Source organism: Pezoporus flaviventris, unplaced genomic scaffold (genome assembly GCF_033815535.1).
Source record: "Pezoporus flaviventris isolate CSIRO_AGI_PZ_B2104156 unplaced genomic scaffold, CSIRO_AGI_Pfla_v1 ptg000007l, whole genome shotgun sequence".
Classification (NCBI taxonomy): domain Eukaryota; kingdom Metazoa; phylum Chordata; class Aves; order Psittaciformes; family Psittacidae; genus Pezoporus; species Pezoporus flaviventris.
In genome coordinates this window covers 82,924,015-82,937,875 of record NW_026892555.1, presented here as the reverse complement: position 1 = coordinate 82,937,875, position 13,861 = coordinate 82,924,015, and the positions used below count along the sequence as shown (strand labels likewise).

The 13,861-nt window shown below is 36.4% G+C and overlaps 1 protein-coding gene and 1 long non-coding RNA gene across 3 annotated transcripts in view; one reads left to right on the top strand and one right to left on the bottom strand.

The window, feature by feature from the left end:
- LOC133267189 (cadherin-6) overlaps positions 1-13,861 on the bottom strand; it is a 101,656-nt gene that overhangs the window by 15,175 nt on the left and 72,620 nt on the right. The window contains exons 3-8 of one of the 2 annotated variants that reach the window (XM_061449278.1): positions 11,775-12,069; positions 10,250-10,369; positions 8,060-8,227; positions 6,379-6,566; positions 4,626-4,902; positions 1,353-2,361 (exon numbers count right to left, since the gene is read on the bottom strand). In XM_061449278.1, coding sequence (XP_061305262.1) covers positions 4,645-4,902; positions 6,379-6,566; positions 8,060-8,227; positions 10,250-10,369; positions 11,775-12,069 — 1,029 coding nt within the window. In that variant the 3' untranslated portion in view covers positions 1,353-2,361; positions 4,626-4,644. Of the gene's footprint in view, positions 1-1,352; positions 2,362-4,625; positions 4,903-6,378; positions 6,567-8,059; positions 8,228-10,249; positions 10,370-11,774; positions 12,070-13,861 lie in introns of those variants that run through there. The other variant, XM_061449277.1, reaches the window with a different exon arrangement.
- LOC133267191 (uncharacterized) lies at positions 10,279-11,204 on the top strand. The gene is made up of 2 exons (XR_009742667.1): positions 10,279-10,365; positions 11,060-11,204. It is a non-coding gene; the product is annotated as an uncharacterized LOC133267191 (long non-coding RNA).

Here is a 13,861-nt window from a genome sequence, read left to right as displayed (position 1 = left end):
AGAAAGATCTGGCATGGAAGACAGAGGGAATAGAAGAACCTAGTTGAAACGTGATTCTGACAGAGGTTTAAAATGAACTAACTTGCTAGTTATCTTGTAATTGCAGTTTTTTTTCTTCTTTGAAATAAAAAAGAATAAGATATATCCACAGCAAATAAATTGGCCTTATTCTAACATAAGAATTTTAGTGTAGCCTACCTTTCTAAACAAATAGCAAATATTGTTTGCACTAAATTGTTTTTCTTTTTCCACATTAAATTCCTATGAAAACAACCAATGAGAGTCAAAGGTACTCTCATGAAAAGCTTTTTTATTTCAGTAGGACTTGCATGGACACACCTTGTTACTTCTTCAGGTGTTGATTTAGTTTTTATTTGTTGCTGTCACTTGACTAACAGTACTGCAATTTCAGCTGCACAAAGTCAGCTGTGGTGTCACTAATGTAAATCCTTTATGCAGCATTGTAATGTTACCATCATCTTGAAAAGATTATGTGAGGAGGTACCTAAAAGGCAGTGCTGATAGATGGGACAGCTCCAGCAAGCTATGTTGTTTTGTCCAAATCTAAATAGCACATCTGATTCTGTTGACATAGCTGAAATGTTTGATGGAAATAAGTTTATACAAACCAGTCTGACTCTTGTATTTTGACTAAGTAAGTATTTGATATGGTAAACATTTCATTTTAACTTTCATCCATTCAGGCTTTTATAGGATATTATGTTGGTATTTTGTGAATTCAATTATTTTTCAGATATTCTGTAACCTCATTTCCATATCTTTCAGCTGAAATACTTTGGTATTTCCATTTTGCAGTAAATCTAGATTTTGTGCTCCTATTTGAAATTAAATATCAGGATTTTTCATAGTTTAGCTGTTACAGCCAACTGCAATAGTATGTTTCAGGCTCTTATTCAGCAAGACATTTAAGTAAGCAACTAGCTTTAGGCATGAGTTGTCCATTTGTTTGTTGCTTTTTTTCCCCCTTATTTTTTTGCTCACGCTCCATGTTATGAATGGACATAAAATGTTTTGTTGCCTTAGCACATTTTAATGACTGGCCATATTGCATTCACTATCTTTATAAGATCACCCAAATTCAATCTGTGATACAGCATCTGGAAGAAAAAGAAACAAATAAAAAGCCAAAAATTGTTCTGGACTTTTCAGCTTCTGGCAACTAAGGTTGCCAGAGCTGTAACACTGAGAACTTCTTCGAGACACTAAAAATTATAAAATCTAAATCCTTGTAAAACTATGTATATTCAGTCATTTGTACAGTGGAAAGTTAAAATCACAAAAAAAAAAAACAAACAAACACCCAAAAACCAAAAAACGAGCCAGAGAACAGCTTCTTAATGAAATGTTAATTTTATTTCTTCATATTCAAAAGAAAATACATACAAGGTCAATGCAGTTAAAGTATATTCTAATTATACCATTAACCCTGGACCAGAAGGATAATTTTAATAAGCTAGACTGTCGCTTCTGTTTCTCAGTTTGTATAATCCGGTCTCTTTTGATCAGGGACTGTTAATTATGCTGAATTGGTGGTGATTCTGACTTACGGATCATAACCCAGTAAGAATTAAGCAGGCAACATCAAACCCGTTTTTACATTTATTTAATGAAATTACTGGTGAATATTTGTCAGATTTCAGGACTTCATTCCTTTCAGGCCTTGAGGAATTGACAAGGTAAGAAGTTAAAAGGTATGTAGATTTTAGTTTCTCCTTGTACATAACAGGAAGAAGGGGAGGGTGAAAGAGAGAATCTAACACATGCAAATATGTTGTCAGTAAAATACACAAACAAAATTAAGCCTTACATTTGTTTGCAGATCATTTTCATCTGGGATACTTTAGTAAATCAAATCACAGCAGGGAGACAGTTCCAGTGACTGATGAACTTCATTATGCCTCTGAGGAGTTACCATAGCAAAAAAACTCAGCTAGCAATTTACAAAGATCTGATGTACAGTACAGCAGTGCCAGTTGCAGTGTTGGGTTTTGTTTTGTTTTTTTCATTATGCAGTGGTTCATAATATTTTGGTTTAGAGCAAACACAAGCAGAATGAAAATCTTTTTATAACAGAGCTGGACAGTGGAGTGTTCCTCAGGAGTGTATTAATGTAACTATGCATGAATGGATATCCAAATATTGCCAAACATCTATCGGTGCATTTTTGTATTTTCTTAACGTCACACTACAAGTAAAGCTTATTTATAAGGGCTGAACTGATGAAATGTAACTCTACCAATACACAGGTCATGAATGGTTACACAGTTTTGCAACCAGGGCAGGTATCCGCTTCATATTTTCTGTAGCTTCATTGTCTTCTGATGTTCAGCAGCTTGCAGTCTAAAGTAACCACAAGTCAAGAAGATTTGTGGGTCAGGAAGGGATGTGTGTGTGAATTTTTCATAATGCATTTTCATAATGATATTGTGAAGGTTTCCTTTAATGGAAGATCAAAGGGGCTTTCATCTAACAGAGTTAGTACTCTGTTTAAAAAGAGAAAACTTCACTCAAGTAGAGGAGAAAATAGAAGGTTTTCATTGTAATATCAAGTGTCTAAAGATTTTATTTTTAGCCGTCAAGAAAAATTGACAAGCAAGTGACAAGTCATATATATACAGTATAATTGCATCTTCCCTGAAGCTCAAAGTGAAAATCAGATTTAACATCTCTATTGCATGATGGAAAAAAAAATAAAAATCACCCTGTCAAAAAGATGCAGAGTCAACCAATGCCCCTAAATTCTAGGAGATACCCAGGATATTAGCACCACAAAATTACATTTGTTGCAAGCTAACATCTCTTAGGCTACTGCTCTCTGCTGATTTCCTTCCCCTCTCACTGATTTTCATGTTTCGTCTTGCTGTGTTTATTTCTATTACTCTAACCCCTTCCTCAGTTTTTTTTCTCCTTTCACCTTGCTGTTGCATGTTATTAAAGAGACAAGTTTTCCACTGCACTGCATCAATTTTGATGCCTCTGCTAAATTTTGCTCAATAATTATCTGATACTTTAATATGCAAAGTACCTATACTGTATTAAAGAACTGCCCTTTGAAAGATAGGTAAATTTTAGCACACACATTCAATTAATACAAAAGAGCCAGTAGGCAGTACTCAACAATGAACAGCATAATCCCTATCCACTCTAAATCACCTATAATTAGGATCTGGTGCTGGTGCAAAAGGCAAATGGTTGTAGTTAACGCCACAGGGAAGCAGGAAAGCACTCCCTTCACTCTCCAGTGCCACTGCATATAAAAAGGCAGATTCATGTGAAGACTGCAATGGGCCTGGGTGTCACCCCAACCAGTTCTTCCTCTTCGTGCTAGCATGCCCATGAAGACATGCTATAGAGGCTGTTCATTCTGTTTCTGGGCTTCACCAAAGCCAACAAAACAGTATGTTACTCTTCAGGTTACTATGCTCTGCTAGTCCAGAACTCCATATAATTGTTGCATGTTGTGATATAAATGAAAGCAAACCTTCATTAAAATTAGAAGGCTTAGTCTTGAACAAGAATTAACACGCAGGGCATTGCATGGAAACTGAAGACAGGGAGGGTTTCTGCCAGGAACGTTTTAGATTATAATTTCTTCATCTAGGAAATAAAACGATGATATTTACCCCCCTTACAAGATGATCTGAGAGCTTAAAACTTATTCATGCCTCATAAACTTTGTAAGATATTTTGATGAAAGTTCTTTACAGAAGTGAAAAGTATTGATGGATTCGATTTTTATTAAACCTGCATTGTTCTATTTTGGTTTTAAGACTACTACTGCATTTCCAAGATGCCCAACACAGAAAATTGAATGCTGAAAATTGACCTGGGTTTAATATTGTTGCATTTTTTCATTTCCTCCTCTTACTGCCTTGTCAGTAGCAATGAACTTTAATTAAAGCACACAACTATTTAAAAGTTCCTTTATACTCTATCCCATATGACTTAAGTACTCCAGTATGTTTTCAAATGTACTGAAACAATGTACCTGTTAATACACAAAAAACGAAGGCTTAGGTTTAACTACTCCAACCTTAATGTTGCATCCACTTCCTCTGAGACTAGTTTATTAGTTCATGGCAAGTCTAATTTGTGAAGTCCAAGACACTGATTCTTATCTCACTAACCTTACACTGATACAAGTTAAGATGGAGTCTGCATGCACGAGCTGCTTTTAAACCATTTCCACTTGCAGTTTACAGAAGGTAAATGTGACCTCTGTTAAATAGGTCTAGATGCATGGGAGAAAAAAGGGCTGCTGAATCACCCCCCTGTTATATAGCCAAAAGGATGCAACACACTGCACTAGAAAATATTAAAGGTGGAAGGAGAACACTTACATCTTAGTGGTCTTCTTGCAGTAAATTCTTCCATAGCAGAAATAGGCACAAACATTAGTTACTGGAGTGGATAGGATGTAATTCAAGATGCAAGGGCCATACAAACACTGTTACACATACCTAGATATGCTCAAATGTGAGAGATCATTTACCATCTACAATACTCCATATTTAAGCATTCCTGAACAATTTCATTGGTACAAGCGATTTTTTGTATATTGACATGAAAAAAGCAAAATTAAAGCTGTAAAAAAAATTACTCACAAGCTGAAATAGTCTATGCTTACTTGACAGGGTTCTTGGCAGCATCTGGATCCTGAGCAGTTACTGTTCCTATTACAGTGTTTATTGGAACGTCTTCCTTCACTTCCATTATGTATGCCGGTCTGCTGAACACAGGCGGTTCATCTACATCCTCCACCTGAATTCTGACTGTAGCTGAGTCCTTGAAAGGCCCCAGATAGAGGAATCGAGGATCCACGTGAATATTGGTAGCTTCCACTTTCAGTATATACAGGTTTTTACTTTCAAAATCCAATGCCTGGGAAGAGGAGGGGAAAAAAAAAAAGGAAAGAAAAAAATTTGGGAAGTCTGTGGGCGCTCCTGTGGCTTGCAGCCAGATGACCCAAACGAATAGGCAGATGTCATAGAGAAGCCTTTGCTAGATAACGTAAGCCTGAACTGGAATTACAACGCCAGCATAAAGGAAAAAGGTCTCCATGGCTCCATGGTATGTTATAAAAAGAACCCAACACATTTTTTCAGGGAATTCTGTGGCTGGCATTCCTAAATATCAATTAACCTCTCATTCTCAAATGGCCTTAACTTTTCATGCCTTAGATTCTGTCATTTTTGGCATTTTGACGTTTTCTGGTATATTCCTTGCCCCTAAGCACCACATACTAAAGGGGGGGAAGATTTTCTAGGAGCTGCTTGTTTAAATATTGGCATTCCATCACTGAAACAAAGCACTGTGACATCTGTGTGACATCTAGTGTCTGGACATCCTGAACTACCCATCAAGCCAAACATGATTTTGTGATAGGCTATGACTGTACCACACGTTATTAAAAGTATGAAACAGCAGCACTTAGCAATTCTCTGTTAAATGCGGGGATAGAGTAGTTGTCCTGTTTTTCCATTACGATGTGAAAGATTCACAGCTTCTGTCAACAATGGACAGAAATGCAAATGGAGTTAGACTGATATAATAATCAGCCCCTGGAAGGCATCTCTTAAAAAACAAGAAATGACAGGTGTCGTACTGATAGCAACAAGCAAGTGCATGGTCAGAAAATCTATACAATGTCTATCTAGTGATGACTGAACTTGAACTGATGGAGGATGATATCTGTAACCTTATCAAGCTTTCCTGATAGCCCACTGTAAACAATATTTCTCAAACCTTTTCTGACAGCCAATGTGCAACCTCATAGATGATGTCCAGTATAATCTGGTAAGGCGTCAGATGCTTTCTAAAACAAAAGCATGCTGATGGATTTAATTACATTTTTACAAAATGTGAATCAAAATTAATTAGTCTGTGTACTTTATTACATTACAACTATACAATTCAAGACCTTCTGATAATGCAAAATAGGCAATGTAATACTGATTAGTTCTGTGGTCTTAACACAGCACTTTCTAGTAAGTGAGCAAATCCTGGAAACATCACAGAGAAAAAAATCACAGTTGGATAGTCTTGCCTCCTTGAGTTATTCTGTGGATACGTTCTGACTGTAGCATTTTTTTCTCAGCCCCATTCCACTCCCCAGATTATTTACCTGCTCAGGTCCTTCAAAGTATGTGCATTGGTCTAGTAAAGGAGGATATAAAAGGAAGGACATCATTTGCTTTTATAAAAGAAAATTTAAATAGGTAATGTAGAGATACCTAACTGATAAAATTCAAGTTAATAAACAACACATGTTGCACTAAAAATGGAAAACAAATATGTGCTAGATAAAGTTTTGACTGGTATTTCAGAGGCTGGGATTAAGCATGCTAAAATGTGTACCTTTTTGACACTTATAATTCCTTCCTGTGTGTCCTTGTCTGTGGTAATTCCAAACATGTCATATCCATCCCCCTCAGTGATGCTGTATTCAATCTCTGCATTTTCATCCACATCAGCATCATTAGCTTTTATCCTGCCAACTGGTGAGTTAGGTGGTGTAGACTCAGGAACTCTGAAATGGTATGTACCTACAGCAGAGGGAGAAGAAAGTTTTGTCAGTCAGTCTCGTGGTACTTTGGACACCATCTCTCAGCCCACTCTCCATGCTGGGCATGCACAGATGAGTTCATGAGTTCACTGTCATTTCCAGGCCTTCCTGGGGCAACAAGCCTTCAGCTTCTGTCTTACTTTCATGCAGATAAAAGTAACTTTTTTTTCTATTTTTCACTATGAAGGGTAGGCATTTTGTTTTCTTACAAACATGTATTTTTATCAGCATTCGTTCCATTCTAGATATTATCAAGGTCTCCGTAGGCCATATCAAAACTGTATCCAAAAAATGTCTTGAGGCCAAAAGACAAATATTAAGAACTGCCGGAGGCTAATGCAACTTAGTAACACTAAAACCAAATCCAGTGCAAATGCCTATTAATAATGTGCTACATTGAATTCTCCTCTGAAAAACCTCTACTCGGGGAATGTTGGCATTATGAAGCTGTATCTTTGGCTTTTATATTGAAGACATTTATGTCCAGAGATGTATAATTAACTCACTGGGGGCAGAGTGCTATATTTTCTCTAAAGTTGCTCTAATTTAAATGGAAACACTCTGCCCACAGCTAAGAGCAGACTTTGAACTTAAATGACAAGTTGCTTCCAATAACTTTCCCAGTGACTTAACCGCCAAAGCTTGCTGATTTGTCTGATAGTATCTGCAATTATTTTCTCTAACAGCTGCTCTTGACTTTCATACACACTGACACTGTGATATACACACATCACATACAGAGCAGTGGTTAGACAAAGCAAAAAAGAAGAAAGAGAAAGAAAGGAGGAAGGAAACAGAGAAAGAGGAAAGAAGGAAAGAGAGGGAAAGAGAAAGCTGATGAAAGCTGTATCACTTTGAATCACTTATGACCATGAATGGTCATTAGTAGAAATTAGTTTCCAATAGATCTTGCTCAACTGATTCCTTTAAATGTCACACAGATATAAACCAAATTATCTGAGATAGGGGACGGAAAATAGGTAGAAATATCTGGTACATTTATGTATGTGCCTTTGTTTCTGCATGCAAAGAATATAGGAAAACCCATTGAGGCAAGTGCTTCCTGGATGAAAATACTAATTTTAATAGAATTGATTTTGGGATCATTTTACATACTTAAATAAGTATGTTGCAAAGCTTAAATATGTTAGATTAGAACAGATATCTTCAAACACGAAGTCTAATAGACATAATACTGAACAAGAAATATAGATCATATGAGTCAAAGCTATTTAATAGGTAGGAAAAATAGAAGTTGTTTCTGCACTTTAATTCACCTCTCAGTCTACTGCAACTGGAGTAAAAAGATGAGATTTTTTTTCCCACTTATTGCAATTAGCCTTAGTATGATGCTATTGCTTGCTTGTGTTTTCTCTTTTTGTCTCTTAATGGAAGTTTTATACTCAGATCAGAAAAGCAGAAACAATTTTTATCCATTTTAATGTAAAGACATAAAATACAAATATTCCATACTCTGGGGGAAGCGAGGTGGATTATCGTTTACATCAGTCAGTGTAATGTTCACAGTGGTGGTTCCTGATAATCCACCCATCTGGCCTCCCATATCCTTAGCCTGGATGACCACTTGATATTGCTCTCTGTTTTCACGGTCCATGTTTAGCAAAGCAGTTTTAATAATACCTGAAAACATAAAAATAAAAGAGGGGAAGTTACAAATAAGGTCCTGACTTTGATGGAAATTCTTATTAAAAAATACCCACAGTCTAAAGAACAAAACAATTTCTGTGTAATAAGTAAAATCTGCCCTGTACAAATATTTACCTCTATGAGACGGCTCATTAAATTACAGACTTTTCATATCATATTTCAGGCTGCTGCCTACGTGACAGATACAATATTAGTGGCAACCCCAGAAACATGTCCTACTTATTTGTGAGCAGTGTTATTGCACATAACTATTTATCCCCTTTCAGTTCCATGCTAAAAGTCTCTCACTGAACTGGATAAAGGCTCTTTGTTCATTACAATGTGCTCCATCTTTACTCTCCTGTTCTGTTAATATTTTTATTTTGACAGAGGTGGTAAGTTAAAAAAAAAACTAACTTCAGCAAGACATCATTAAAGAAGCAGTACAACAACATTAAATGGGAGAAGAGGAATTAATTAAGAAAATTATGCCTGAGTATGTATATTTCTATTTATACACTGATTGAAATTATTTTGCCAGTCACTTTCTTCTTCAAAGGTACAAACACCAATTATGAGGCCAAACTTTATTGAAATTCTTACTGAATATTTACCATGAAGAAAAATGTTTGCATTCCTACTGGGTCTCTTAAGGCCAAGAACTGATTCCTTTGTAGGCAAAAGGGATGAAATTCAACTACTGAAATTCATGGCAAAATTCATAGCATATTTGACAGAGACTTATTTCACTCTAGGAGTTTTGCAATTGATTTCCATGGCGGCAAGATCAAGCCTGTGGTTTACCTTGCTTCCTCTCTGTGTTCCATACAACTTTCTTGCTAGAAGGTTATTATGGGTGAACTCCCAGCTACATTATCCTTATTATAACTCTAGATGGAAGAGCACATAGCATACTGTCCAAGTCAGAATGAGTGCATCAGTGCAAAAATCCTTGACTGTATTATCTAATACTATATGCTTGAGGGGAAGTTCCCTTTGATCTTACCTCTCCCTCTTTTCAGAATTATGTACATTTTTTTCACTTCAGGTTTTTCTTTGGGGCATCTAATCTCTCCCTCCTTTTCCCTGCCTGAGTCTCTAAGATTTATTTCAGAAACAATGTTAAATTAATGACCCAGATTAATTATCTGGGACAATCCATTCCTTTCTTGTAAGGGTACTGAGGAGAAATGATTTCTCTAGCTTCCAGCAACCTATCACAGTGGATTTTTCCCATGTAAGGAGTTTCTTGAGATCTTTTGTTTTTTGTTGGAGAATTTTGTTATAAATCTTGGGAATTTCTATGTAGTCAGATAGTCAGTGGTGCAGCAGTCAGACAGAATTCATGTTTTACATGCACAGGTTCCAAAGCTGTCTGTTAATCAGCCCATAAAAATTTCCAGTCACCATGTGTAATTTAAACATCTTCCAAAAACAGAACTCAAGTTTGGGATTCTATTTGTGATCTTCTAGTGTAGCACAACAGCCAATTTTACCTCTTCTATCATTATTCTTAATTAAGATTTCTTTCATAAAATTAACATTAAAGTGATGTGCTGCAGATGCACAGAAATTATAATTACTTTAAATAAGTTTTGAAGAAGCAGAAGTAGAAAAAAAACCAACCTGAACAAACCCTCAATCTTAATTTAGCCATTATGAATATCTATGACTATTAAGCACTTTTTTCCACACCCACCTGATTCTCATTTTTGTCTAAAAGCCTACCTATTTAGTTTAATTTAAGCATCCACAGTAGTCTCTGTACCTACTGCTTGTTAAAAATTATAGCAAGTGGGTTCACATCCAGTACTAATTGTATTTATTAGACTTTACCGGTAAAATTAAAAAAAAAGTAAGTGTCACGCTTACAGATGTATCGCTCTATTAAGTTTGTCAGATTTTGCACTAAAATGTAATCTCTCTGAAGTTTTTGTCCAATGTGTTCTAGCTTGGCTTAGCATGTCATTTTGAATTACAGACATTGTCACAGAATGACAGATAAGGTCCCCTGACCTGTCTCGGATTCAACAGAGAAATATGGTTGTCCCTGGAGAATGCTGTAGACAACTTTAGCACTGTTTCCATATGTAGGATCATCGGCATCAGTTGCAGTGACTTGCACAACAAAGGTACCTGCAATGATAAATAAACAAATAAATAAATAAATAAAAGCAAAAAAAATAGACATTTTTTTCAAGACAGTTTATGATGTAGAAATACACATAGTTCAGGTCCAGGTCAAACTTGTGGCAAAAAGTTAGAGACATTTTTATTTTGTAGAAATTTCTCTGTTCATAACGGTGATAGATTCACAATCAAGATGATAGCTGGCTTATTCTTAGTTCATTAAAATACACAGTTATTGACTGGCTGTGTAGTTCCTTCATCATATTTCTCATAAAGAAACCAGAAGTGCACCTTTCCCCAGGTATTGAAGGCATTCAGAATTTCAGTCTAGGTCAAGAATATAATTTTGTAAACCTACTCATGCTTGTAAGGTATTTGACATAGAAATGTAACCTGTTTTTTCATGTGTCTTGTAGAGAAAGAAATGGTGTTGAAACCTAGGCAAAGTGTTAACAAACATTAAAAAAATGAGCTTAGGTCTTGGCATTTAAAACAGATTTGTGAATAAAATATTCACATATTAAAATATGAATATTACGTTCTCTCCACCAGATGAGATTTTATCCATGTGACAAGTCCCATGAATGAGAGGAGAGAGTATGCCCCAAAGTCTTTATTTTCGTATTGCCTGAGCTTTATTTTAATCTCATTTTTGATCATGATTAATTAATACTTCTCCCCTGGATATTATTTCAGATTAGAAATGTGATTCTTGCAGCTTAACCATCCGTCGCTCTCTGACAAAGAAATCAAAATGACCTCCATAAGAATCAGAAACAAAGAATCAAATCCCGTCAACTTCTCTGGAAAAGACCCAATATTAAAATTATATTTCAAGAAAGCTATTTATTTTTGATTAATTCCTACAGTTTGATACATTTTAAATCAAGAAAAAGATTTCAGTGGACTTTGGAGCTCTTTTATTTTGCATTAAAAGAGAAAAAAAGGTCATAAGTTAGTGGCATATATTAGAATCAGTGGTGACCTGACTCAGGTCACAGTTTTCACTCCTGAAGCGTGTACAACCACTTCTGCATCCACCTTTTTCCATTTTTTTTTACCTTCCTGAAATAAAGAATTGTTGCTGAACTGATCCAGGGGTGATATGGACACAGGTGACTGTGGAATAGCATATTTTTACACTACTACTAAATGATGTTAACAAAGCATACTAAAGTCACACAGAACTTACTTAGATCACTTTCACTGTAGGTAAACTCGATTGCATGAACTTGCATTTTTTGTGGTATGTCAGAGGGAGTGGGTTTCACTCAGCTGACATTTCTGATTCCAGCAAACTTCTGTCACTACAGCAGATGTCTGTGTTTAGTGCCTGAAAATTTGGCCCTTCATTAACTCCTCAGAAAGCACCCCGACCACACACTGAAATAAATTATTAGTTAGCACCTACCAACATCTGACATTTCAGGAATGCTGGCATTGTAAACATCCTTTGTAAACATTGGTTCATTGTCATTGATATCATGGATCTTAATGATGAACTCAGATTCTGGTTCCACTGGTCTTCCAGTCCTTCTGTTTACAGCCTGGGCACGGAGTATGTATACAGGCTTTTCTTCCCTGTCTAGTCTCTTTGTGGCTTGGATGTCACCAGTATTTTCATTGATAATGAAGAGGTCTCCTGCTCCATCTCCAGAAAGGATGTACTTAAGTGATCCATCTCCTTTATCTTGGTCTGAGTGCAGCTGGTGGTGAAATGGGAATTAAAAAAAAAAAAAAAATTCAAAAAAAAAGAAAGGAAAGTAAATACTTGGGACACAATTTTAGATACTTTTACTGATATCATGATGCATATTTTACTATTATTAATACCCAAACAAAAGTCTGTACCCTGCTTTTGGGAAATGAGATACCACAGTAGTAGTGAATTGACAGAGTTGTGTCTTGATGTCAGAATTGAAATGGGCCACAGTATTATAAGAAATTGACTGAGAAAAACCCATGAACTGAAGCGGCAGATCACTTTCCCAAGCTAAGCATACATCAATCAGATCTAAATGCTAGCTATGTAGGTGGAATCCTAGGAATATGTAGGACAAAGAGATCCTACAGTGAGAAAACAGTGGATTTGGAAATTGCAGTAAGCGAAGAATTAAAAAGTGGCCAGATCAGCCACTTTTTGAGTTTAAATTCTGGGTGCTCAGCTCTTACACCCCATGGAGATTATGTAATAGAGTTCACAACATAACAACATATTAAATACGTACACATATAGCAGATAAATACATGCATTCACAGATGCGGCAAACTAAGAACAGAGGCAGACGAGCATACTAGCTCACTACAGCACTGGCAGTTGCCTTAACCAAAGGGAGAAAGACCAAGCTGAAACATGGTGGGGGCAGCGGAAAGAAGGCAATGATGGTAATTAGCATACAAAGCATGAGCTGCCCAATCTGTCATCTTTTATCCTCAGGAGATTTCTATGTCTCTTGAAATGCTGCCTAGCACACACACAAGGTATGAATCATTAGATCATACTCTCCTGGCTGTTCCTTTGATAAAGACTTATTTATCCCCTGGCCTTAAAATCAAAGCTAATCAATTACAGTTTCTTTTGTCGTTACTTTAGAGAAAGTAAAAATTTAAAAAATGAAGCATTTAAATGGCTTCTAAAGTCAGGGCATAAGTAATGAAATTTATGGGGGAAAAAAGAATCTATTAGGTAGCAGGTGCTTAGAAATTGTTGATTTCATAGAAAAGACATGTTAATGAGTGAGGAAAACTGGACTTACTTATCCAGCTCTTTGCTTCTCTTTGCTTGCGTACAAGTTAGAAAAAGAATACCTGGTTGACTGCACGGCAAATTACTTAACATTGTTGGATGGCATACTTCGTAAAAATGAAAGACTTGTAGGCTGAAAGAATATAGAAAATCTTCACACAGACTTTACCAGTGGCTGGCTATGCCTCTACCATGCTGGAAGGGCAGCCTCCAGCATGACCAATATGATCAATGTTTTGGGCTTCCTCCAACTTCCTGACAAGATCAGTGTTATGTTGGCAGTCTACTGACACCCACTTAGTGGCACAGTGCGCATATGTCTATGGTCTCTGAAGTAAGCATGCTCCGTGCAAAAAGTCTGCCTTGAAGAGCAAAACTCTGCGTCACCACACACACCAAAAGTGTCAAATAATACAAAATATCAGAACTGTAGCATGGTTAATCATTAGCAGACATGCTGAGGCACTCTTCTTAATTTTCTCCCTCAGGGAGATAATGGGCATTCCATGTAATTTTGCACAGAGCCCTTTCTCTTGATAATAAGAGTGCCATTAAGGAGCTTGTATGCATCTTTTTTCATAAGCTGATTTCAAAACCCATCACAAAAGCAGTCAACACCATTTGCTCTGTCTCTTGGATAACGAAGCATAGAAACTTGAAGTTTCCCATAAGGCTAGTCTTGGAATTTGAAATAGAAATCATGCCTCCTGTGTCCAATTCAGTTGGCCAAAGACTCTGCCATAATGCTGAGA